The sequence below is a fragment of the Ursus maritimus genome, unplaced genomic scaffold, assembly GCF_017311325.1.
Source record: "Ursus maritimus isolate PB19 unplaced genomic scaffold, ASM1731132v1 scaffold_8, whole genome shotgun sequence".
Classification (NCBI taxonomy): Eukaryota; Metazoa; Chordata; class Mammalia; order Carnivora; family Ursidae; genus Ursus; species Ursus maritimus.
Window position 1 is genome coordinate 39,151,857 of NW_024426996.1, and position 27,088 is coordinate 39,178,944.

The 27,088-nt window shown below is 49.8% G+C and overlaps 1 protein-coding gene across 1 annotated transcript; it reads right to left on the reverse strand.

Annotated features, from left to right (window-relative positions):
- Positions 1-1,134: 1,134 nt before the first annotated feature.
- On the reverse strand, positions 1,135-27,088 carry CRACD (capping protein inhibiting regulator of actin dynamics). Its single transcript, XM_040625216.1, has 9 exons — positions 26,909-27,088; positions 19,474-19,638; positions 16,811-16,879; positions 14,464-14,646; positions 13,402-13,875; positions 10,998-13,176; positions 4,912-5,102; positions 4,169-4,331; positions 1,135-2,241 (listed from the first exon to the last, which is right to left on the reverse strand). The coding sequence occupies exons 1-9, from the start codon at positions 27,026-27,028 to the stop codon at positions 2,081-2,083; spliced, it is 3,705 nt and encodes a 1,234-aa protein (XP_040481150.1). The 5' UTR covers positions 27,029-27,088; the 3' UTR covers positions 1,135-2,080.

Sequence of the window (27,088 nt, forward strand, 5' to 3'; positions counted from 1 at the left end):
TAGAAGTTGCTGGAAGTAAGTGCTGTGACTGTCCCGTCCTCAGTGTACTCTTTTATTTTTGAAGACTTTAATAGAAACTTTGTAACTGAGGTATTTCCCCCTACTTTGTATGTGCTCGGTGGTATGTGAGCCAGGAGCGGTGGACTCCTCTAGGATTCTTCATCGATGACCTGATTGCTTCCCCTGTTCTCCACCCTTACTGTGGTATTATCCAGAGCTGACAGGATGACAGAAAAAGTTCAGAAGAATTACCGTAGCACTATAATGCCAGGGCTCTAGGTAGAAAGATTCCCATTAAAAAGAGTGTTGTGTTAGTAATGAAATCACTGAAAACTAACAAATGCCTACATGTTTGATTTAGAAATGAACGTCAGTGTGGAAAATATGCAGTGGAATATTAATTGCTTCCCACAGGAATAAAAAGAAAAATTAATTACATTGATTAACAGTCGGAAGGTCCAGTATATAGAATATTAAATCCAACTTGCAAGAGTACAACTTTCCGCTTGATCACGCCTGCCAGCTGCTACCATGAGGCTGAGCCATCATTTCCAGAAAGAAAATGCCTTCTATATGGTGAATGATAGCAACAATACATTGCCCGTCAAATGAGCTCGGCATAAAGGAAGATAATGATGGATACTGGTAAGATGTGTTTTTGTAGGAGGAAGAAGGAATGCAATTCCCCTAAGCATTGGGCAAAGGATGTGTACTATTATGGAGTCAGAATCTCAGAAAAGGAGACTATGCCAACACCATGAAATATAAAGTCAGTGTTGGCAATATGTGGATTTGCTGGTAGGTCTATGCTTCATGCTTCTGAATTGCCACGTCCCTTCTTTGGACCACATGTGTGGAAGAGCAAGGCCACTTAACACTCAGATGTTTTTTAAAGGTAGCAAGGTGAATGCTCAAAATTATAAATGCTATTGAACATCTGACTCTAAATATGAATCACTTGATTATGGTAAAGAAACTTTCCACAGAAGTCCTTAGTACAAAGGTTCCAAATCTTGGCTTCCTGTTAAATTTTCCCTAAAGACCTAAGGGAATATTCAGAGACATTCAATGTCCATAGCCTCTCCTATCTTGTAGTAAATGCCTGGTTTGGGGGAATTGATTTTTTTATTTTTCCTTTTACTTCTTTGGGTGAAATGAGCCTTCCCTTCACTTTCAAAAGCTAGATTACCCTGGAAGCAGTATATCCCAGAGTTCTCCTTTGGGATGTATCAGAATTTGAAGAGTTTTGCCAGAATAGACCTTCCTGGCCCGGACTCACAGGATCTAATTCGGAAGGCAGGAGTTGGAGCCAGGACATCTTAAGAACCACTGCACTAAGTGGGGGTTCTCAGAGTTGGAAAGAGAATCTGTAGCTTCCTTTCTTTATGATCCTAAATAAAAATGTTCCCTAGGAGCCACCTGGGCCAAATGTTTAATGTCCTTAAGGAGAGTACTGGTGTGGCAGGACAACAGTGTGGTGGAAGGGTGAATAGATGCACTTTCTGTGTTACGGTTTCAGGTCAGGGAGAATTCAGAAAAGCAGACACGGGCAGAGTTGGTGGCCAGACTGTTAACTTAGGATTCCCAGTTACTCAAGGCATTCAGGAGAATGGGCATCTTGTTTCTGTCTATATGACCCTTTCTTTCGCCATTATTGTAGAAAAGGAAAGAAGCCACCAAACACATGGTAGGGTAAATGTTGTAGATAAAAGAAGTTGGAGAATCAAAAAATTATTACAAAGATTGGCAAAAGTCCTGTTCTAAATGGCGTGTGGGTGTATGTGTGGAAGGGGCATGGTAGGCTCTTGTAAAAAGTTCTTAGTTTGGAGATTTTGCTGCATGTGGTCCCTCGGATGGAATTTTCTCTTGAGAACAAGGAGGAGCTCAAGGCGCCAGGACCTAGGATTGTGCAAATACACTCTTTACAGAGAATGCCACCGATTCAGGTTCTGAACATTATTTTAGAGCCTATGAAACATGCTGCTCTTCCCTAGCGTGGTTTCTTTACCTCATATAAAAAATAAATAACAAGGGCAAGAGAAGAGCCAATAACTGGCAGTAGGAGTAGATAAAAGTCACTCTACTTAATGATCTGTGGACAGTCGCTCCAGGCCTTGGCTTTCCTTTTAGCCAAAGCCAGCCAGGCTGGTTCTGTTGACACGGGGGCAGCATCTGGGGTTGAGAACCTCTTTGTGACTTCTTTCACCAGCGGTGCGGGGGGAGCTGAATCCGAGATCTCCACTGGATTGCGTTTTGAAGGAAAAGGAGAGTAAGTCAGAGCCACATTCTGATGTAGAAGTGCAAGATTCAGAAAGGAAACCCCAGTGAAACACTGGGCATCTTTAGTGGGAATTATTAGGGAAAGAAAGCGATGTGATATTGCATACGGAATCACAGTGCAGTTGGTTTTCAGTTTCTAGAAGCCTAATTTTTTATGTACAGAAGCTATGCCTGCATGATAAGAAATCAAAGGTAAATGCTGTGATTCTAGTTATCCAACCAGTTTCATGAAGAAAAACATCAAACCAGCAGTCTGAATTTATTGAACTGGTAAGGTCAAAAGTTACCCTCTCCACCAAGCAGGCCCGGGGTGCCCCCCACACCCCTCTGAGGTCCCCGGCTCCTGCCAGGTCTCACCACTTTCAGGCTTGTCTCACAATTCTTCTAGACCTTAGAGGCTTCTTAAGGTGAAGAATCTGGGCTTATTATCTCTGAGTCCTATTTAGTGCCTGTGGCAATGGCCTGCACATGAACAGAACTCAGGAAATACTGATGGAAAAGACAAATACTTCAAAACAAAGGTCTGCTTCATTGAGCTGGAGCTACACTGAACTGCATCAACTCTGGAACTTCCACAGAAGTCGGGCAGAGAAAGCTGTGATCTCTGTGGAATTTTATTTTGAAAGAATGATCTGTGACACACCCATATGGCTAGAATCCTGAATTCTTGGGTGTAAGATCAAATGAAATTATGCCCATGGAGGTTCTTGAGAAATTATACAGTGCTCCAAAGTGGTTTTCAAATACAGTTGTTTTCCTCCTCACCAAAACAGTATATAGAGCTTAAAGGGCGAGGCCTCTTTACATTTCCATACCTAAGCTGGCAGGTAACAGCGGCATAACAGCCTAGGTCTCCGGGGCGGGTGCCCTCTAGGGCACAGGTTGCCCAGAAGGGAAAACAGATGCCCTGTTAACCTCTGGGAGGAAGCTTGTTCTGACTCCTATCCATCCTTCAAGTGATCTGTAGCAAGGAAATAGCTGGAAACATTACAGAATCACTTTAACAGAATAAAGAATTTTTTAAAAAAATGTCTTTTATGTATCACGAGTATGAATCCGTGCTGTTAATATAAAGGACTCAGGGGAACACCTTGCTCTCTAAAGCCGCGCTGTCAGAAACTTGCTACGGGAGATCCCGTCAGTGAGCAGAGCCTGGCCCACTTCTCCTGGGGCATCCGAGCCACGTGGTCCCTCATTCAGAGCAGCAGCTCCATTTCCCACCCGGGTGCTGAGCTCCAATAGGGGTTTTCAGATTCAGCCTCCACAGCTTTCACTTCTCAGTGTCACAGGAAACAGGACCGAGTCCACTTTTCAGCTCAGGCTGAAATCAACCCCTTTATATACAATCCCTTCTCTGCTCTGAACCCATCAAAACCCCATTCCGCTTAAATTTTACCTAAACGTTAGGCTTTCCCCCAAATCCTATTATAATCTTGCCTCTTCCTTTCTTGAGAGGATTCTTAGGGTGTCTAGTCTCCCTCGCAGGAGCCAGTGAGCCTCCTGTTGCTGGGGCTGGAGGCGTGGGGCGTGGAGAGGGCTCGTTCAACGTTCAGGAATTTAGCGGACCAGTCGATACCATACTGATAGCTTGAGACTGGCCACGGTGGGAGGGTTTACCCCATGAAAACTGTCCAGTGCTACGAATCAGGTCTCCCCGCTCCCTGAAGGGTGACTGTTAGCCATTTACCATCGCAGCACTGACGGTGGGGAGTCCTTGGAGGGCTTTATCAGATGAGCTTCCTCACAGCGGGCGTGTGGGGTTGTGAGGCAGCCGGGCCCCGAAGGGCCTCGCGTGCTGTGCTTGTGCTCACACTCAAGGACGGAAAGCAGCTGTGAGACGGCGAGCCCGTAACCAGAGTTAACACAGCCGTGGGCCTGCTCTCCCTACCTGTCACGGATGTAGGAAGGGTGTTGGCCTTTTTCAGCTGTTCTCTGCGCTCAAGCCTGGACGCTGCGGTCTCCGGCTTCTTCTCTTCTGGCTGGGCAGGGGGCTTGTGCAGGGACCCCGCTCTGCTGACGCTGCTGCTTCTGGGCTGCAGGCTGACACTGACCTGGGTGGGTGGAGAGTCAGGGGGCGTGTGTTGTCAACCTAAGGACATGGAAAGACTGACCGTGCAAGGCCGTGGGGCCTTCTGCCTGCCAGCCCCCAACCTCTGCTCCTCAAGGAGCAGTTAGACTGCACTTGGGAGCAATGTGGGGCCAACTGTGACCCCCAACCATGGAGCAGCTCAGCTCAAAGGTCTCAAAGAGGGAAAGCCACTTTCCAAGAAGAGGCCCATCGAACAGACTATAAAATCGGGGCCACAGAGCAAGACTCCTGATTTTCCTCCCAACTTCCTGCTCAAATATAATCATTCTCTTCTTTCTTGTGTAACTGCTGTGTGCACGGATCACTGCTTGTCATCACGATTCTACCAAGTCAGATCAACCTGAGAGCATAAGGAAACTAAACAAGATTACTAACTGAAAACACTTCCCTGGTTTAACGGTGCCCAATTTATTGCTCCACCCTAAGTATTCACCACCACTCCCAGCTAGCTTTTTTTTTTTTTTTTTTTTAAAACCCTTGGGATCCAAAAGAGCCAAACTCAGGGAAGGCAAAGTTAAAGTTGAAGACCTCAGGCTACTCACGTTCTCTTTGGAGAGCTTTTCTGCCTGTTTGGCCTCCCTGGCTTGCTTCTTCTCCTCTCGAGTTGCTTGCTGCTCCCGAAACCCCTTCTGCTTCTGCAGTGCTAACGTTATCCACAGCGGCTGCACAGCTTCAACCTTCTCTGCAAGTTTGGAGCCATCTAAAGAGTGCCTGCTCTGAAGAACCGGCTTTTCTGTGGAAAAAGAGACTGTGATATTGTGATTTATTTTTTAAAAAAGATTTTATTAATCTATTAGAGCACAAGCAGCAGGGAGGAACAGAGGGAGAGGGTGAAGCGGAGTCCCCTGCTGAGCAGAGAGCCCGATTAGGGGCTTGATCCCAGGACCCTGAGATCACAGCCTGAGCCGAAGGCAGATGTTCAACCGACTGAGCCACCCGGGTGCCCCGATATTGTGATTTTGAAGAAATATATATTTGGGGGCACCTGGCTGGCTCAGCTGGTAGAGCATGTGGCTCTTGATCTCTGAGTCATGAGTTCGAGCCCCACACTGGGTGTGGAGATTAAATAAACTTTAAAAAAATTTTAAAGAAATAACGTATTTGGTCTTTGTGCTCATTTCTAGAGCTCAGAGCTCCTAAAACCCTTGGAATTTCCTAAGTGTTGAGAGCATAAGGTGTCTCTTATTCCATTAATGAGACGACTTTGGGACCAACGCTAAGGATGGGGCTGGTTGCCAGAGGAGCCAACCATGTGATTAGAAGGGTTGGATCTTTTGTTCCCACCCCCAACCTCCAGGGAGGGGAGAGGGACTAGAGATCGACTTCAGTCGCCAATGGCTGATGATGTAATCAGTCATGCCCACGTAATGAAGCCTCCATAAAACCCCAAAAGGACGATGTTCAGGGAGTTTCTGCTTGGTGAACACATGGAGATTTGAAGGGAGAGGTGTGTTCTGGGGGCAGAGAAGTTCCATGCCCTTCCCCATACCTTGCCCTTCTGTATCATTTCCACCTGACTGTTCCTGCATTATATCCTTTTATGATAAACTGGTCATCTAGAAAGCAAACTGTTTCTGAGTTCTGTGAGCTGCTCTGGCTAATTAACTGAACCCAAGGAGGGGTTCATGAGAATCTCTGATTTAAGTCGATCAGGTGATGGCCGGAACTTGGGAATGGCATCTGGAGAGGGGACAGTCTTGTGGGACTGAGCCCTAAACCTGTGGGGCCTGATGCCATCTCCAGGTAGACCGCGTCGGAACGGCGTTGCACTGTGGTGTCTGAGGACTGTCTGGTGGTGTGGAGATCTGCCCGCGCAGCCACTGCCCCCCACCATGGAACTGTGATCAGAACCGCGAAGGCAAAAGCAGGTTTGCAGTGAGACCACTCACTTATGTTGATCCCACACCCTCTGCAGCTTGTGACATGAAATACTCAACTGTCCTTTCCTGACGGGAGCTCTGCGCTGATGCCTGACAGGCGTCTCTGGGGGGGCGGTAACGTCTTTGACCAACAGAAACACAGAAGCATTTTCCTTCCCTCCAAATGGAAGTAAAAATAAGATCTCCCGTGTCAGAAAATCTCGGGCTTACAGGGGACTCAGGTTCTTATTTGATTTATTGTTCTTATTTATTGCTTTTTAAACCGCACGCCCAGAACATCCTATGTGGCACTCCAACGGATGAAAGAGATACAAGGGAGGCTGCTCCACCCAGTGAGGCTGCTGGACGCACAGGGCTCTGAAGAACACAGTGGGAAACCGTGATTTGGGGCCACTGCTCTCCTCTGACAGACCCGAGGTCACCTAGCGGTTAGCGCCCAGGCTGAAGTCTGAACCTAGGACTTCTGATTTCCAGTCTGCGCTCTTGGTGGCTGACAACGGGGGCAAACGCGCTTCACAGGTGGTGGGCAGCAGAGGCTGAGTAATTAGACTTTTAAACCAAGCAGCCTTGGGTTTGACCTCATGTCAAGCAAAAGCTACTTGAACTTTCCTAAGGTCTTCTAATCCACAGAGTAGAGATGATAATGGCACATGCCTCATCAGGCTGCCCCGAAGATGAAGAGATCCTGGGCGTCAGAACATTCAGGACAGTGCTTGGCATATAGTAACCGCTTTACAAGTGACCTGTTCTGTTTATGTCTATGAAAATCATCCCCTTCTTTTCCCTTAAGTAAAAATTATGCCCTTTTAGAGATAATCATTCTGGCACTGAATCCTTTACTCTCTCAAAGGAAAAGGGCTCACTATAGTCCTGTTCTTTTGAAATCCACTAGAAGTTTTCACTTTGATGATCCAGAACCTACCAAACAGGGCTCTCAGTCAACTTGACTTTATATTGAGGAGAAAGAACCAAAGTAAAACCAAATTAGGAATTCAAGCACAAAAAAGGGGCAGATTCTGCTTTCCTATACCTTTTAGATCTATAACACTGTACAAAGAGAATTCCTACTTACAATGAGTCTTGGTTGTTATACTCTCCCTAATCATCAAATAAAGATTCAGGTAAGATCTAACACAGTAATGAAAACTGGCACACTTCAGAAGTATTAAAAAAACTGAAAGGTATTTTTAATCTTCAGTTAGCCAAAAAAAATTAAAAATATAGTTGACCTTTGAACAACGTGGGTTTGAACTGCGCAAGTCTACTTCTACGTGGATTTTTAAAAAATAAACAGCACAGTACTGTAAATGAATTATCTCTTTCTTATGGTTTTCTTAATCATTTTTTCTTTTCTCCAGCTTAGTTTATTATATGAATACAGTATTTAATATACAAAATATGAGTTAATTGTCTATATTATCAGTAAGGCTTCCAGTCAGCTGTAGTTAAGTTTTGGGGGAGTCAAAGGTTATACACGGATTTCAGCCATGTGGGAAGGTGGTGTCCCTAACCCCACAATGTTCAAGGGTCAACTGTATTCACCACTTCAAGCATTATGCCTGAGAAGCTTTAGATACATGGGAACTAATTAAATAAATTTTGGGTTTTTTTACTCAAGGGCCGTGTAACACCTGTTTGTAAAAGGTCTGAAAACCAAATTGCCAAGACCCAAATGATTTCCATTTAAAGCTATTACGTAACAGAAAATCCTACACTAAACATTCCATCTGAAGGTCATTAAAACCACTGGCCAGTTTCCTGACAACAATTTTGACTGGTGTTTTTATCACAAGGGTCAAAATACCTTTTAAGTATAATTGCCTGTTTTTTTTAATTTGAAAAGGTAAATCGCTAGCCAGATTTTTATTTCCTTAGAACTGTGGCTTGAATAGCACATTCTGGAATTATGACCAGACGTTAAAAAGGCTGTAACACAGTACGTGTAAGGGCCTAACAGGTCTGGATTGTAGCTGGGGATCAATAAACAGAAAATGTTTGAGGATGTTAAAATAGGGTTCCTCTCCGAATTTCAGCCTAGGTTGTCCAAAGGCCTTCAACAAATAATGGCACCGACTCTCATATCCTGAAGTAAAGTTCTAGATCACTGACTTAGGGCTGGCCCAGACAGCTACCACAAGGTCATAGAAAAATCAGAGTTGAGGTGGAAGAAGCCAGGGTAAAACATTTGTTTAAACCTATTCTCTCTCCTTCTAAACTCAGCGGATGAGGGGAACTACAGGCCATTCACACTCCCTCCTCCATGTTGTGGGGACATGAGCAGCTACAGCCTGGCCTTACAGGCTTTGAACTACTCTCCCGAAGGTAAGTTCTTGGAGAAAGGGCCACTTAATATCTGGTTCATTCGACATCTAAAGAACAAGCACAGGGATTATCATTGTTATTTTAATTCCCACTGGGGTGGATTCAGAGTCAAAGCTCTCATAGTGGCTCAGCCTATGGATTGGTTCTCACTGGCCTCAGCCTCGGGGCTGGAAATCTCTTTCTACAGCAGTGGTCTACAAAATAAAGGGGGTGTGCATGGCGAGTCACTGGGGCTAAAGGAAGAAAAGGTTAGAATTTCGGATATATTTTTAAATCCAAAAAGAAAAATGAAATCAAGCTCTTCTAATATTTACTATTTAGACTGGCACAGACATCCTCTCTCAGGCCACGTACCAGAAGGCCACACAGAACAGTGTATTTACAGACCCCCGAGGGAAGCTGGAAGCACCAAGTGCAGGGAGGGAGAGAACCAGAAACACTACCCTCGCTTGTTTGCTTTCAGCACACTGTGAGGCTACTAGTAATACAAACAGAAGAACCTAGCAGAGCTGACAAGCTCTTTGCCGGCCGCTCTACGAAGGCGGCGCTGTCAAGGAGCCGGCCGAAGAAAATAAAAGGTAGCACCATGATTTGCAACACAGACTTATGTCGGCCGTTGTTTCGGTGAACTTCACCCTAAATGCATGCGGCGCTCCGGGGGTTTTAGCTAATGATGGCACTACAAATGAAACTGGAGATGCAGCCTTAACGTTTACATTCTGATGGGGGTGTTCAGTCCAACACACTGGTCAGCCTGGCCTAGGGTGGGGCGGGAAAATCCCAACGGTCTTTAGACATCCCAGGGCATTGTGGACTTTGTGTTCATGCTTCTTTTCTAGCAAAGAGAAATTCAGTTAGCAGAGCCTGACAGCCCAGAATCTGGATCCTGGGAAAGAAAACGGGGCAGTAACGGTTTTTGGTAGAAAATTATAATAAAGGGACTTCTCTAAGAGAAAGAAGAGTTATTTCTCTGGGGAGAAGCTAAGGAGAGTGATAGAGTCCCCTAGACAGTGAGACGGACTTTGAAGAGATCATAAAAGCTAATGACACCAAAGCTAATGTCAAAACTGAAAATTGGGCTCCAGTTCAAGGTGGCAACATAGAAGGATCCCGAACTCCTCTCCTCCCATGGACACACCCAACATACAGCTACATATGCAACAATTCCCTTTAAAAATGATTCAAAAACTAGCTGAACAACTCCTACACGTTGTGTGAATGAGAAAAACCACACACGGAAGGAGACTGAAACTGAGACACAATCTCACCATAAACCCACTGCCTGTGCAACAACCCACAACTGGGAGGGAACTCACAACTCCTAGCTTCTCCTTGAGGTGAAAGGGTTTGGACTCCACACCTGGTGCCCCAACTTTTAAGACTTTTACCTAAGAGCCAGGCCCCCCAAAACACCTAGCTCTGAAGGCCAACGGGGCTTGCCGGCACGAGTCCCGCCAGGCTGCGGGGAACTAGGGGGCAGCTCTTACCGGGCTTGTGGGACTCACCATGGCGATGCCCCAGGGCCCAGCCCAGAGGGAAACACAAAAACACAAATAGAGCAAAAACTGAAAATGGGCTTCCCGTCAGCAGCACAAACAGAAATTAGGGAGAAATGGTCTGGAAACTGCTGATTTACATGTTGGTCTAAGGCTTGATTAAAAAGGACGAGCTCTTCCTTCCGTAAGGCAAGTAGCCCAACCAGTACTGCTGGGGAACAGCTCTGTTCTCGTGCACCCCAACGATTCAGCAACAGAGCAGGCCTCCGGGCTTCCTGATAAACCTCGGGGAGAACGTCTCTAAGAAACGTGAGCAGCTTCCGGGACTATGACCCGCAGTTACCGCCAGCTCTCCGAAACAGAGAAGAAAAAGTACGGGATGGAGGTTCTCAGGGGCCCCTGAGCCAAGCCGAGAGAGCCCGGCTGGTGGGGAGCGCCACGAGGCAGCGGGGCGGCGTCGCAGGGCCAGGCGGCTGCAGCGGGGTGCAGCCGCGGAGCGTTCTGCAGCCAGCGGCCCGTCCACACGCGGCTCCTCGGGCGGGTGCTGCGGCCGACGGCCCGTCGGCTCCCCGCTCGGCGCCACTGCCCAGCGAGGCCGCCTGGTGCAGAAGCCCGCAGTCCCCAGCGCCCCCGCACGGCCCTCGTAAGCCTCAGGACGTCCTGCCGGGGAGGGCCATCTGCCAGGGGCCACCGGCCGGCGAAGCGCGTCCGTCCGAGAGCACCGGCACGGGCTCCCTGGCTGAGCCGCACGAACGCCGTGAGCGGCCGCGCGTCGCTCAGCCGGCCTCTCCGCAATTCCACGGCAGAACGAGAAACACGCCTGGTGAGGGCTTGCGAGGGGCCTCCCCCGGCGGGAGCCGCTGCCGCTTCGGCCGTGACCCACCCGAGGCGCCGGGCACAGGCCGGGCGATCCCACCGACCCCAACCTACCTTTCTTCCCGGCCTCGGGGGTCGGGGAAGGCTTGTCGGGCCGAGCGGCGGGCAGAGCCGGGGAAGCGGGTTTCCTCTCTGGTTCCACCTCCTCCTCCTCGCTCTTGTGCGCCTTCCTCTGCTCCGGGGGCGGCGGCGACGGCGGCCGGGGGGCACTGCCCTCCTGAGCCTCCCTGCCCGGCTCGCCAGGCTCCGGGTCCGGCTTGCCCGCCCGGCGGGCCAGCAGCTCCACCAGGTAGGGCCTGCTCAGTTTGGAGAGTGGGGACGAGGGGGGGGTCTGACCGGCAGGCTTGGGGGCCAGGGCGGGCTTCGGCGCCAGGGGCGTTTTGCCCGCTGCCTTGTCGTGCTCCGCAGCCGGTGGGGGCCCGGGCGGGGCGGCGGGCGCAGGCTGGGCTCTCTCGGCAGAGTCCTTCCAGGCGGACAGGGCTTGCTTCCTCTCGGGGTGCAGCGACAGGCCGTGCCTGGGGGCCACGCCTTCCGTCTCCCTCTCTCCTTTTGTGCTCCCGGGTGCAGGTGCGCCGCCATCGGCACTGTCCCCGGTGCTGCTGTGCCTTTTCTTCTTCTTCTGTTCTGTCTGTTGGTCGCAGTGGAAGCGCAAGGAGTAGTTGGTCCTTCTCAATTTTATTCCAAAAGGCGAGGCTTTTTCCTCTTGGCCAGGCATCGAGGGGTCTGGCTTTCCTCTACCGCTGGTGGGCTCACTGTCCGAAGTGGTCATGGGCTCTGCATGGGCCACTGCTTTCGGTGGCGGGTAAGCAGGGCTTGGGACAAGGAAAGATGGGAGGTCTTTGGCAAATTTGCACCCCTCTGTGGTGTCTGCCGGCTCTGGTTTCTCTGCACGCCTGGGGAGCTCATTAGTAGCCAGAGGCTGGGGCACTGGCCCGTCGCCGGGTCCCAGCGAGGGTCTTCTTCTAATGCTCTCTGCTTCTGTGTTCTGTTTGGAGGTCTCGGTGCCACCGTCGGAGAATTTCTGCCACGCAGGCATAATAGAGAACTTCGCATTTACTGGGGGGGTCTTCCGGAGGTTCCCGCGGGAATCACAGCGGGCCCTGGGGCTGTGCTCGTCACGGGGCCGAGACTGGTCTCTGTCACTGCGCTGCTCACCCTCCGCGTTCTTCAGGATCCTGGACCGAATGGAAGCCCATTCGGCTAGTGCGGCCACGCTGCTCGGAGACTCCTGGGGGACCCTGACCTTCCCGCTGCCTGCCCGGGCGTCGACAGGCGCTCGGGGCGGGTTCTCCAGGGCAGGGACATCCACGCGCTTCTTTTCTTCTGACAAGCCCAGGAGAGACTTGCACGCCGTGTCCTTGATCTGGCTCAGGTTGACCGCCGGGCCGCAGAGCTGCGCTCCTGTGACCAGAATGGCTGTGTGGGGGACACTCAGGGAAGAGGGCAGGGTATGGGAGGCCGGGCTGGCTTGGGGGATCTTGGGCGCGTGGGGAGCGGAGGCAAGTGCCGCATCTCTCACGGGTGTCACTGGACTCAAATTGACTTTGGGGAAGAGAATCTGTTTCCCTCCCGATGACACCTGGAAAGTGTACGGCCTGGGCATGCTCTGCCTCTCATCCACTTCCTGCCACCGGAGTTCCTCCCCCTTTCTGTCTTGTTCTGGGGCTGCGGCTTCCTTCTTCTCCCTGCGAGCCGGCGTCTCCTCCACTTGCGCCTCTTGTATCTGGGGAGGCTGCACGCTAGTTTCTGGTCTCTCTTCCGGACGGGCACGACGGCCATGCCGAGGCACATCCCCGCGCTGCCCCTGCTGCTCGCCGGCTGGCTCGGCCTCCTCACCCCGCTTCTCGCAAATCCTGGGTTCCTCGCAGCTTTCTCTTTGCTTCTCGGGCTGCAGGTGCTCTCGTTTCCCAGGTTTCTCCGCAAAGTCAATTTGAAGTGGGCTCCTCAAGCCCCTTTTGTCGTCCGGCTGCTGCCACTTCTCCTCATGCACTCTCGCGGCTTCACGACGCTCCGGACGCTCCGCTTCCTGCCGCTTTCCCAGCTCTGCCCTTCTCTCTGCTTCTGCCTCCGCCTCCCGCCGCTGCTCCTCCTCCCGCCGCCGCTTCTCCTCCCATTCTTGCTGCTCCTCCTTTTCCCGCTGCTGCTGCTTCTCCTCCCGCCGGCGCTGCTCCTCTTCCAAACGCAGCTGCTCCTCCCTTTTCCGCTGCTCCTCCTCCTCCCGCCGGCGCTGCTCCTCTTCCAGCCGCAGCTGCTCCTGCTGCTCCTCCTGCTCCTCCTCCTCCTCCCGCAGCCGCCGCTGCTCCTCCCTTTCCTGCTGCTCCTCCTCCTCCCACCGCTGCTGCTTCTCAGCTTCCTGCCTCCGCTGCTCCTCCAGCTCCTCCTGCCTCCTGAGTTCCTTCAACTCTCTTTCCTCCTGTGATGGCCGAGACTTCTCAGCCTCCTCCGGCCCGCTCCCCACCGCCTGCCCTTCCTGCTGTGCGTGTCGCTGTAGGGGCGGCTGCTCGTGGGCTTCCAGGTGCCTTCCTTCCTCTTGTTCTCTCAGCTCTTGGCCTTGGCCACCTTGCTCTTCCAGTCTCTGGCTCTCCTCTTCCCGCTGCCTCTTTTCTGCCTCCGGCTGTAGGTCTGCCTCCTCTCCCTCCTCGTCCTCTCCTTCCTCCACCAAGAGCTCTTGCCTTCTGTTCTCTTCCCAAAGCCGCCTCTCCAGGGCCTGGAGTCTCTGCTCTTCCAGGCGTCTCCTCTCAGCTGCCTCAGCCTTTTGCCGTTTGCATTTGGCTTCAAGTTCTAGCCAGTATTCTTCTTGGCATCTCTTCTCTTCTTCCAAGTCCAGCAGCTCTGGTTCCTCTTCGTGCCAAATTGGCTTGTCTTCTCTAGAGTGTCCGTTCTGGTCCAGGGACAGCTGACGCGGAAGGCCACCCTGTTCATTTGGTCGATCCTAACATGAGTAAGGAAAAAAAGAATTAGCCTATTCTTTTGGCGCAGGCAACCATTACCCACCCTATTCACAATGTCGGTGGGCCTCTTCATCTCAAAAGAAGGGGCAGCTGTTCCTAAGTAGAGAGCTCGGTAAACCCAGGCCAGCACACCAAGAGTAAATTGCGAGGGTGGAGGAAAACACATCCCCTTCATGTTGACTCAGTAGACCCTTTATTGGTCATTCTTAAATTCCTTTTGCTTAATACAGATGAATCATAGGAGAACCAGTAGAAAAAATGAGATTTGCACTTCATCGATGTGCCCTGAAATCTGTGACTTCGAAGTCCACCCAGCTCAAAACAAAGAGCCTCTGGCTGAGCCATGGTAGGCGAGCTGGGGTCCACCAGCCTCCAGACAGGCAACGTTAGAAAGGGCGATAGAAAGTTAATGGGCCTGCTTGCCCTTGTTCACTGCCACACATTGGGTCCCTGATGAGAGAGACCTCGTTCCTTCTACTGACCCCTCACGGCACCACCTCCCCTGGGTAGAATCGGGGGCCAGCAAGCAACGGTGGCTGCCTGGTCAGCGGGGTATGGGCTCTACATACCCTGGCAAGTCGCCTGTGCTTCTTGGACACCCTCTGGTTTTTTGGCTTAACAGACAATTTGTGCTTCGCGGCACTGTTGTCCAGGCGAGCGATGGCCAGGGGGATGGCATCTAGGTTGACACTTTCGATGGTTCCAGCAGAAGAGAAGTGCCTTTTTGGCCGAGATGGTTTAACTGGAGCCACCTGTATGGAGATCAAACCACACAGTCCCGATCAGAACCACGTGCGAAGAGTCCCAGAGCTACAGGCCCCTTGCTGGATGGAGCCTGCACCTTGCGCGGCCCCACCCAAGGACGGCTTTGAGCAGAGGGGGCTCGCTGGGACAGTGAGACGAGCACGGCTTTGGGAATTAAAAGGGGACACTGACGATTTATTCTGCCAATGATATGTGCATTAACTCATAAAGGTCATGTAACCTTTCAGGGACTCATTTTCCTACTCTGAATAATATGGGGGGGAGGTTAGAGTAGATGGGTGGTTTGACAAAACATAGCCAGGGTGCCCAATCCTGCCCCCAGCCTATTTTGGTAAATAAAGTTTTGCTAGCACACAGCCATGCCCATCGTCCATTGTCTTTGGCTGCCTTTGGGCTACAAAGGAAGAGCACAACAGAGGGGAGTGTCCTGGCTGGACCTTATGGCCACAGAGCCTGAAATAAGTCAATAGTTTGCTCAGCCCTGGACCAGCTCATCTCTATGCTAAGGACTCTATCATCTAAGACACGACCTCAGACACCTGCAAACATCCCTCAGCTTCTACCTTAGTCCCTTTGAGGCAGGGAACGTGTCTTTTTCATCTCTTCAGTCCCCTTTATGCCCAAGTAGCAAATCTCATTTGGCAAGTGCTCAATAAATATTTTGGGGAGGAATGAAGAACAACAGCAAAGTAGATCGTCTATGCCTAGGGCATGAAATTACTACCCACAAAAATGTTCTAGCACAATCACTCCAAGGCCACAGAGCCCTGGGTTAAGTGCACCAAGTCGCTGAGAGGTGGAGGCCCTGGCAGAAAAAGGAAGGGCAGAAATGTACCACACAGGGGTGAGGGCAGTCCCTCAGAGGGTGAACGGCAGCACTGTAACCTAGATGCGTGCACTTAGAAACCACAACTTCGACAAACGGTACATATCTAGATAGGTCAGAGAGACCCAGCTCACCCTGCACCCAGAGGCCTCAATAAATGGACGGAGAAGAAGCCACACCTTAACTCCTGAGAATTTACAGGCCGGCAGTAAGGGGAGGGCTCCCAGCTGCACGGCGCCAGCGCACGGCAGAGGGCGCTCTGGGCCCTCCCTGCCGGGCCGGCCGCTCTCAGGCACAGGGTCGGTGGGGGCATTCATGCTACCCGTGCAGAGCCGGTGGGGCTTAGCGGACAGCTTTGCTTTTCACGATTACCTTCCATATTCATGCACAGAAGATAAAGCCAGCTCCAAGAGCAAAATGGATGCTCAGTAAATAATAACTTATGATAAGCAGCACAGAAGAAAGGAAAAATAATTCCAGCCTTTGGGCTCCTAACTTTTGTTTATGGTTATCTTTCCAATAGGTATCAAATTTTGAACTCTTGTTGAAAAGAGATGAATCATTTATTTCCATCCCCTAATAGAGGGATGAATAAAAAGCGTTCGAGCCAAATGTGACAGACTGAAGGCACAGAGAAGCACCTGAAGCTGAGATTTAAATGCAAGGTTGCATTTCTAGTGTATTCCAGCCAGGCTTCTTCATTGTTCGGGTGGTGGCACAGTCTGCAGGCACCCCCCTTCAGAAGACTCAGGGACATACTCTGTTCACTGTACCAGCCCCCGGGAGGATGCCTGGAGCCCCGTGCAGGTGAAGACTGCTCATGGGAGTGGACTGGCCTCTCCAGGGTTCCCGGGACTCCTGCAGGCACAGTCCTGGGTTTCGACTGAACACAAAAAAGTTAAACAAAAACATACATGTAGAGAAATGCTGAGGTCTTTTTTTTTTTTTTTTTCCATCTCTAAATAGAAGGAGGCTTTTTTCCTTACAGACCTGTGTACCTTTAGGTGTTCTGGAATGTCTTTTTCAGTGGCTTAACAGTGTCTTAAAGGACGTGGCACATTTAGGAAGATGACCAATGTCTAAGTGTGCAAATACATGCAGGCTGGGAGGTGGCTGTTTTCATGAGTGGGGTTCAGTCCCAGCAGGTTCAATGCCATGGAAACAGACGCCCTAACATCTATCACTGGTAACGTTCTGAAGGAATTGAAGGTAATGGGTGAAGGCAGCATTTAGGAATGGAAAAATGAGACGGTGGACTGAAAAAAGAGGGGGCCAAAATGTAACTGAAGTAATGAAACTAAAAGCATAAGTTCAAATCACACTACCTTCTCTTCCATCTCACTTCTGGCTCCAGGCAGATTCAGAGGACTCCGAGAACTTGGAGTGTCACTGGTCTGGAACAGTAAAGAGAGCGCTCAAGTCAAATGCTGGAACAGGAAGTTCTGGGCAGATAACCAGCCTCTGGCTGCGCGTGGAAAAGGCTGCAGCTGGCTGCAGAGAGCCGGTGGGAGTCACAGTGGGGACCGTGCTAATGTCCAGACTAGGACTCCTGGCACAGAGTGTACACTTTCTTCTTCTCCTCAGTTCAACACATCTCCACCTGGGCGGTCTCTAACCTCCATCTTTGCTGTGTTTCCCCACGGCTGAGAGAGGCCAGGCGCCACCCTCTAGCCACCCTACCTGGGAAGCAGGGCTGTGTCACATGCCCGACCTCTGTGCCTTCGGCCCCTTCACCTGCTGGATCTCTCACCTCTACGCCAGACCTCTTCTCTGTGAGAAGAAAAGGCCCTACCAGCGCTGCTCACGAGGGGCTGGGCTGAGAACTCGGTGGATGCCAGAGGAGGCAAAAACCCTCAGGACGGAAGGAAGAAGAAAAAGGCTCAAGATCCCCAGCGCAGTTGCCTCACCTGCCCTGGGAACGCCCACGCCTCATCGCCGGCACCTTTCTGATGGCCCGCTGTACCTTCTACCTGGTACAGCCGATATCTACAAACAGGTGTTACCGTCCCCTCCAGAGCAATAGTGTCAGCTTGTCAGACCTCAGCCTGTTTTCTGCACCACACCTAGAAGCATCTTTAGAAAATACAAATTGGGTGCCTTGGTGGCTCAAGTTGGTTGGGCGTCTGACTCTTGGTTTTGGCTCGGGTCATAATCTCACAGTCATGGGATCGAACCCTGCGTCGGACTCTGTGCTGAGCTCAGCGTGGAGACTGCTTGGGATTCTCTCTCTCTTCTTCCTCTGCCCCTCCCCTCCCGCTCATGCTCTCTTGCTCTCCCTCAAATAAAAATAAAGTTTAAAGAAAAAAAAAAGAAGAAAACACAAATCAGATTGTGTCACCGTCCTGCTTAAAATACTTAGAGGCTCCTACTACTCTCAGTATAGAACTCACCCTTTTCCCGTGGTTTGTACAATCCGGCCTCTCTACCTTGTTCTAGCCTCCCTTTGCCCCCTCCAGGGTCTGGCCGGCCGCACAGACCTGCTTTCATTTAGGACACCCTCAGCTCCATCTCTGGGACTCTGTACTTGCTCTCCCCTCTGCCGAGGACACGGCCTCTACCCCTGGTCTGCTCACGCTGCTATGACCTCCTTGTCCAGAGAGCGGCCCCTCACCCACCATGTTACTCACTTTTCCATCACTCCGTTTTACCTTCTGTGCAGCATTTTTCTTTTTCCAGAGTTATTACACTTATTATATAAGTAATTCTATTTATATTTATATGGTATCTGTTGACTTGCATGTGACTCTCCTCTCATTAGAACGGAAAGCACACAGAGGTAGCCCCCAGGCTAGTCTCGCTCATCTCTGCAATACCCACGGCTAGGGCAGCACCTGCAAAACAACCGAGCCTCCGTCTCCCCCAGGTCACGGTCCCTGGCACTTATTAGATCCTCAGTGACAGTGGGGACATTTGCTTCAGTCCTTGGGGACGGCTGCAGGAAGGCTGATGGCCGTGGCTGCCACCTAGCACATCCTACTTTACCCACGGCACCGCCCGCCACCCACATGTCTGGGAACCAGGAGTCCTGAGGGCCGGAGGCAGAGGTGGGCCACAGCGGGGGAACGGCCTGTTCTTTCCTTCCTCACTTTGCCCTGCAAATCACTTCTCTTTCTTACTGGCCTTATGACATGTTAGCTGATAACAAGCATGACTTCTGGGGGCACGTCCATTTTAATAACAGCCAGCGTAATTTCAGGCGCCGTGGTCAGCAGAGAAAGCACAGAAAATGCTTTCTGTTGAGACTGGAAGCCTCCATGCCTCAGCCAGAGAGCTCCCTGCTCCAGCTGCTGGTGGGGCCTTCCTTCCTTCCCCACTAGAGGCCCGAGGATGTCCCTTCGCTGCTGGAAGGACTCATTCTGGGATATGCTCATGATGTTTCTTTCCAAGTGTCAAAGGACCAAATTCAGATAGGACAATGCTGGAACAATGTGACTTTCTTCCCTCATTAAGTAGACTTCAAGCTGGCCTGATACGTTCTGTCTCGTGAAGCACCTACTCCTTTGTTTTCTCATCTCCCTTTAAATTAGTCCAATTTGACAAGTAATTACTTGGGGAGACAGAGATGTGGGAGATCCAGTTTGTCCTCAAGGAACTCCACATTTAGAGACGAGAGAACACAATTACACGGACACGGATGAGTACGGATGTGTAAGAAGCACGAAGGACGCACAGCAAAGACAGAGGAGACAGCACCGCGCGGGTAAGACCAGCCAAGGCTTCTCAGAAGAGGTGGGCCCACCTGAGGCTTGAAGAGTAAGTGGAAGATGCCGTGAGGAGTGCCCACGAAGGGCACGTCTGCTCTCCCCCCCACCACCCGCCCCTCCAAGGGCGCCTTGCGGCAGGTCACGGCGCCTGACCACGAAGTGCCCTCCAGCCCAGGGCTACTCATCAGAAAAGCAGACCCAGGAGTTACTGGATGCCCCTGGCCACTGCCCAACGTCCTCCCCTCGCTTATCAGCAACCAAGTCATTCCCTGGAGGAGCCTTACTTTGTTCTCGGTGTCCGAGGGGATGATGTCCTCGTGAGTCACAATTTCCATGGGGCTGGTCAGCAACAGATCCTCTTCTAAGCTAGCCTCACCACTGTCTGCCTTCTTCATGGGAATGGCATTGGGTGGTGGCCGCCCAAACTTGATGTTTTTGCTCAACTGTCGCTGGAGAAAAACCAAAGGAAGACGTTCTGAAGCAGGGAAGCGCGAGCAGATGCCCCCGCACATCTAGTGGGCACTGAGGCGTGTTCTGCGCACAGCGTTTCTAGACTAAATACCATGCCAGTGAGCCACGATGCAGTCCTGGAACAAGTGAATTCATTTTCCAGTTTCTTTTCCTTTCCCACCTTCAAGCCATGAGCTTTTTCATCCAGCCACCTCTTTCCGGGGGATGCCAACATTATCCAGGGGGCGGAGAGACCGTATTTCCAAACCAAAAGTGGGGATACATGTTATGACAAAAATTTTTTGATTAACCCTATAAATGTATGTATAAAAAAAAGTCTTTTAAAAGTATAAAAATGGAATAGAAAATAGTTACGTGAAATGCAGGAACCACTGGGGGAAATCAAGACCGGCGTGGTTTCTGTAACAGGGGAGCCCTCTGGCTTCTTTTGGACACGCTCTCCTTGAATATTTCTGCCTTCGCCACCTTCCTCGCCAGCTCCTCTGTCGGACACCATGTTCTGCTCACATGGGCACCGAGGTGAAGGAGGCCCCAGTGCTGGCAAGTCTTTCCATGATCAATGCAGAAATCATGGAAGGCACAGAACAATCCTGTGCTGCCACTATTACTTCTTTTTGCCCTGCTGCAGCTAGACACCGTGAACTGTGGGACAGAAGGAACCCAGGGGGGAAGGGCCAGAGAAGTAGGCAGAAGGAAAAGGCCAAGGAAGGATTATTGGGGGCAGGTAGATAGAAGGGGGTGTGGCGGAAAACAGGGTAGAAATTAGGAGGATCAATAGTGTTTAGAATTAGAGAAAAGCCAGATTAGAAAGGAAATATATTATCTGAAGAAAAAAATATAAATATATTATTAAAGGGCAAAATCTTTAATGGGCTGTGGCAGAGAAAATGAACAACATTCAGGAAGAAAAAAGGGTATGCGTGGCCCCCTGAAGGACTACTGAATTAAACACACTCTAGAAACTCCTGCCTTTCTCTACGGCAGGGTTCTCAACCTCGGCACCACTGACATTTTCGGCCAGATAATTCTCTGTTGTGGGGAGCTGTCCTGTGCACTGTAAAACGTTCAGCAGCAGCACCCTGGCCTCTGGGCACTAGATGCCAGGAGCAGTTCCTTCCCTGTCCAGATAACCAAAAATGTCTCCATCAGTTGCCCGATATCCGCTGGGGGATAAAACTGCTGTGGCTGAGAGCTACTGCTCTAGCCCTAGGGACCTGGGCTTCACAGTCCTTTTGTGCCTCAAAAAAAAAAAAAAGAGAGAGAGAGAGAGAGAAAGAAAGAAAAAAAAATGGGAATGCATTATCGATATTTATCTTTAATCTGGCTAATATTTAATCCCATAGAGCTGCAAAGAGCCTTAGCAATCACGTAGTCCAACTCCCTCATTTTATAAAAAATGTCAGAGGTCCAGTGGGGAGAGGTGACTGGCCCAAGCTTATGGAAAGAATGAGTGGCCGCAAAGGGATTTGAATCCAGGTCTCCTAAAACCATAGTCCGTGTTATTTGCGTTGCATTCCATAGGTTCTCACGCATTTGATATTGTACTTCTTTCTTCCTCTAGGGGCAGAAATAAAGAGATGATGCAGCATTTTTAATATCTTGCCGAAGTTCCCTGGCAGGGGAATCGCTTGAGGGAAATGCCCCTTCCAAACTCAAGGGTACTAAATCCACCCACTCGTGCCCAGCTGCCTCTCGGCCTTGCATGGTAGACAGTGAGGCTGCAGAGACATGGAAGAGATGAGCCCAAGTCTCCCCTCCCCGCACCCCAGGGCACCCCAGCATGCCAAGTCAGGAGCACAGAAAGACAGAGGACTTGTATTTGATCTGCTGCTATTTCAGCTTGAGCCCGGCTCCCCTGGAACCACAGGGAAGGAGCACACATCAAAAGCCCCAAGTTCAGCCAGTGAAGGACAGCTTGAGCAGCCTGAAAGGGTTTCTGGGAGGAGAAGGCTGAAAAAGGGTGTCTTCTCAAAACCAGTGCAGCAGGAAGCGGCAGTTAGTATCTACTCTAAGCAGATCAATAAGCAGGCCCGGTTAGAGCAGCCGATGGAGTTAGACAAGAGGACACAGCGTAACAAAGTCACAGGCCCGGCTCCCCTGCTGACCTGTGGGAGAGGGGTCGGGACCTGGGCGGAGGAGGTGGCATGTTCCTGTGTCCTAGCGAGAGCCCTAGCAGGACTTCCCTCTGGGACTCCCAGCCCAGCCTTCGGGTTATCAGTTATCCCTGCTCTAGGAGTGTTGGACGAGAGCTGGAAAGTGTTCTAAATCCCTAGACCGAGACCTCCTGTTGTCAGGGTCTACCATCTCTCAATGCTCCTGAACAACTAAGATGAAGGTATTTCTTCTAGTTAGAATAGAAAAAATAATTCTTTAATGAGCTTCCAAGGAGAACTTGGCCTAAGAGTCCAACGCCATTCAGTTTGGGTTTTTTGCTACCATCACAAAAAAAGAATGAATACGCTGCTATTTCCCTTTGTCAGGGCATCTGTTAGAACACTGACTTTGGTCCACCCTGATGCTTAAGAGACAAACAAGTGTATGACATAATGTAATTGCAGTCTAGATGCAAATAAGCTCCAAAGATGGGATGGCTGTCGTGGTGAGCAATGGAAGAATGGAAAGAGGAAACTGATGGAATTAGAACAGGAGAAATAAGGCACACGGGAGAAGGCTGGGAAGTGGAGAGGGTGGTGTTAAGAACTGGAGTGGTGAATGAAATCGAAGAGGCGAGCTGAGAGGAGGGTGCAGGGGTGTGGGGTGTGGGCCTGGCGGCAGGTACCCAGCTGAGGGTGGGGAGAGAGGGAGGGAACAAGAGGTGGAGAGTGGGAATGAGAACGTGCGTGTATCGAAGGGATGATTTATGTTACAAAGATGTGCATCCTGGCAAAAGAAGCACCATGCTGTTGTCTTTAAGAATAACAATACATTTCTGTAAAGCCTCTGATTTAAAATCCCTCCAGAAAAAATAAATTCAGGCTGGTGGCTGCGAGCTTAGGGGGATGGAGGAGGGGGGGACCTGGGTCATCAAAGCAGTGCTAGCCGCGTTCAGGGATCGGGCGGCAGGCTCTTTGTCCAGACAAAGGACTATCTACCTAGATACACACACCTACAGCTGTCAGGGATGAGACCGCAGAACTAGGCCAGGGTAGGACTGTTCAAGGCCATGGTGACTGACCCTCAGGTTCTCACGGCCAAGGCTCCTGCACCTGCATGTTTTTCCCTTCCCTGCGGTTCCTGCTCCAGATGCTTCCCTCAGCTGACTCAAAGGAGACAGGACTGTGGAGCCACTGTGTGATATAGTGACCATTAAAAAGTGACTGCCGAAAACATTTGGCAATCTCAGGTGTCATGTGACTTGAATGTGTGACTTTTTTTGGTGACTTTAGTTCTGTCCACTGTTCAGGCACTGTCACGAGAGGAACTTTGTAAGCTACGACCACTCCCTCCACCTTCTCTACCACCCGGGGGCCCTCTGTACACACGGCAAGGACAGCCGGAGAGGAGGGGAGAACACTGCGCCTACACCGACAGGCCGAGCCGCCTGCGGCTGTGAATGGGGTTACTGTGAGGACTGGAATGTGAGCTAAAAGGCACTATATTTTATTCATTCAAATCGGGCCATTTTGTTGTAATATGGAATGCCCGAGAACGATGTTATAGGAATGCACATCCATATTTATGAAGCTTTTTCCTATGGTGGGGGGATTCCAAGCACATCATATTCTGCAGCCCTCACACTGCCAGTTTTGGATTCCCCCAGATTCCTCACAGCCATCCTTTAGTCCGTGTCTGTGAGAACAAAGCAGAAGAAAAAATAAAGTTGCTCTCTTCTTGAGTGAAGTACAGAGACACTCGTAGTTAAAATGAATTTTTAAAGAGAGGCAAAAGAAAAAGCATATAGATTTAAAGACATCTGCTCTACGCAGAAGTGGCTAAGAGTGGGTATTTATTCTTTGTGTCCTTGACAGCTGCATGAGGTGTCAAAATCGTCCAACATATGACACCTCGGCATTTTCAGGTGAAATCCAGCTCCGTAGGAGTCAGCGGCTCCTGAGGATGGAGGCTTTCCCTCCTGGGCTAAATAGGCCGTGGACTGACAGAGTTAGCATTTTCTGACGAAGGTGTGGTATCATTCTAAAAATCACCTGCATGCTTAGACTATGATGTTCCTGCCTGAGTTTTATCAACAGTTGTTACCCACTTCATGGCCTGGGTCTGATCTGCAATAAGCAGGCACCTCCCTGATCTGTGATGCGGGCAGCTTTAAGGAACATCAAGGTCACTGCAGTCCAAAGGCAACGAAGTGTGACGCTTACCGAGCTCTCCGGGCTACAGCGGCTGAGCAGCGGTTTCATATAGATGGCCGACTTTAAGAACTGGAGGGGCCAGGTCATCCATCATATTCATCCCCTGATTTTTCAGATGGGGACAATGAGGGTCAGAGAGGTTCACTGACTTCCCTAGAGGCCACACAGCCAGATGGTGCGAGAGGCCTGGCACAGAATTTTTATTTCACTCACTGGCCATGGAACAACTGACTGTTATGTGTAGGGTCTTCAAAAAGGGCATCACTGTTGGTCTGGCCCCTATAACTGTCCTGTGTATTAGAATTTGCTCTCCCTACAAACGTAGTATTTTTACACTCAGGAAAAAATGTCATTTTTCTTGTAAAGCTTCAATCACTTGCCACAGAAATTTTGGCAGGTGATAGATTCACTTGATTCAGAAAATGCAGGTGAATTCACGCTGCATTCAGTCATTCTGCACTCTGGAGAGAGGTTACAGACCACCGCGGTGCAACGCATGGCGGCCGGCCGGGCGGGGATGACCGCGTGTGGACACTAGAGGGCAATCTTTCCAAACGGTCATACACGCACCGTTCTGGGGTTTCCAAGGGCTGGGAAGTTTCTTAGGCCAGAGAAAAATGGCTCCTCCCCACCCCGCAAATGGCATTATGATAGAAATCTCATTTCAAAAGAATGTCTTAATAATGGTGGCTAGTCAGCTTGCCAGGACGTTTACTGTCAAATAGGTATCCATTACTTTTCTCTCTGTTTTTAATAAACATACGTACATACACAAACACGATTTCGGACATAAAAAACACACATGCCTCTGACATAGCTAAACACCCTCATTCCATGCCGGAGTCTACGAGGGGGCGGTCTCTTATGCTGCTCACTAAGCATCAATACCAGCATAACGTTGTCATGGAAAAATGCAAAGCATTCATGCAAGTTAATGAAGTTAACTACTATTTCTATGACTTACCAGGAACATACTGCTTAGTCGACTGAAAAATAAAGCACAGTCTTTTGGGGGTGATACAGTTATATCTTAATGTCACTCCAAAAATCACATTTTCTATGATAATGGTCCCCATTTCCCTCCTCAAAGAGCAAAGCCTTTTTATTTTTTAAAAATATAACTAGAGAGCTGTAAGGAAGCTTGTGAATCCATACAGCAGAAGCAAAATGAGGCAGACCTCGTATGAGTAGATATTGTCCAAAGGAGAGCACTCAGGTTAGTTATGCTGCTTTAGTCACATTTTTCTTTGTTATTAATAGAACTGTTGCTGTTGTTTTACATTTTAATTGTGAGATCCGATTTGTTAAACTTAAACTTGTGCCTTGCAGTGTGACTCGGAATAACAGGCACTCGCATATTTTTACTGAGTTTCAACAGTGCGGAATTATATATTTTTTCCAACTCCAAATCCACTTCCTGGAGAGGCAGTGGCATGCAGTGTGATTTTAGCACAGACATCATTTAAGACAACACACTACTATCTAATTTTTAAAGAACTCCTCGAAAGCCCTTATAAAATACAGCTGTTTCATGGACTGAACTCTGGAAGTCACTCCTCTTGGAAAGTGCATATTATGAGCCAGGGGTTCAGAACTTCTTAAGAATAACAGTCCAGGAAACAAAAGACTTCACAAAGGAAAGGTAATGTGGGGAGGGGGTCCAATGTTTTCTTTGGCGATCATACCCCTTCCTCTTCTCCAACCTAGGAGAAGTGACAGCTTGCTTTTTCTTCTGAGTCTATACACATGTAGCAGCAGAGCCAGCAAGAACTAAGAGCAGAACCTAGTAAGGACCTGCTGGACTCTGGAGGAAGGGCCTACGTTAGCTTTGAGGGCAGGACGGTGGCCCTGGGCCATGGTTGGCAGTAGGTGTAAAGATCCAGGCAAGTTCGGGTGTGGTTCCAGGGTGTTAGCTATTTCCCCGCCTGCCATATGCTATATTCAGCTGAGTGTGTGTGGACGTGTAACCAAACACAGATCACAAAATGCATAGCTAATGTTCAGTAGAAACAAGAACATTTCAAGAAAATAGAAAATTTCCTTTGAGTATAATGCTTCATTGTATCGGCAGCTACTCAAGCCAGCTGTTCCTTCTCCCCATCTCATTCATTTATACATTCGTTATTGTAGACTTACAGACAGATGGAAACCAGCAAACCAGAGTTCCCCGTTCATAATTTGGATCACCTCCAAGCCTTCCCATCTCAGAGAAGTCCTTGCTTGGGCACTTCTGTTGGGTGAGTGAATTCTACCAGGCCATCAGGCAAACCTACATGGTCGGATCACAGGTGTCTCTGCACCTCTTGCTTTCCCTGGATTTCCCATGATCGCAATCATGTTTAGTGAATAATTATTTTATTATATTTTCATTATTAAGGAATTACCACCTGAGCCAATTTTATAGAGGAAAACTGTCCGACTCTGCAGCATGAACAGGAGGGAGGTTTAAGAGCTTCCTGGCATTTCTCCAAGACGGGGTGGCTCAGCGGGAGCCAGATTTACAAATACGGCAAATAATAAAGAGTCTCACCATTCACTGTCCAAGTACGGAGACGTGCTGTGCAGGCCCTCAGCTAACAGTCAACCCTCCGCTCAGGGATTATGGGCAACATTTAATGGTTATTTTTTTCCAACTCTCCCCTGCCCCCAAGTCCTGCAGCTTCTCTTGGGTACCTGTCCTCATGCAGTTAAAAATGAGGGAAGAGCTCGACAGAACAGGAGTGGGGTTGTTATGCAGGTGGGTACAATGGTGACAATGTAGCTCTCACAGGGAACAGAAGGCTGCCAGAGAACAGAGTCAGGGTTGAGAGAGCAAAAATTCTCACCAGAAGCTACTCCCGGATCTCCGATCCATCACTCAAGGCCACTCGGGATTTTCCCACTTCCCGCCATCACCGGGCCCCTCCTATGGCTCTAACTTTCCGATCTCAAGCTGTCTTACCTGAAGAGTTTTGACTTTGCCCAGGATGTTGTCCTGTGACATTGCTTGAACTGTCTGCTCACTTTCTGCTCCCCCATCAGGGATAAAAATACTGTCATGGGAAAATGCCCGGGTTCCCATAGAATAGTTGAAGGACCTGGAATGCAAATCATGTGCTTTGTTTTATTAGGATGATAATAT

Coding starts and splice junctions, on each gene's coding strand:
- CRACD (XM_040625216.1), bottom strand. CDS start 27,028: ATGGGAACCCGGGCATTTTCCCATGACAGTATTTTTATCCCTGATGGG. Junction 5,103..10,997: donor CCCCGAGGCCGGGAAGAAAG/GTAGGTTGGGGT, acceptor CTTTTTCCACAG/AAAAGCCGGTTCTTCAGAGC. Junction 4,332..4,911: donor AAAAGCTCTCCAAAGAGAAC/GTGAGTAGCCTG, acceptor CCACCCACCCAG/GTCAGTGTCAGCCTGCAGCC.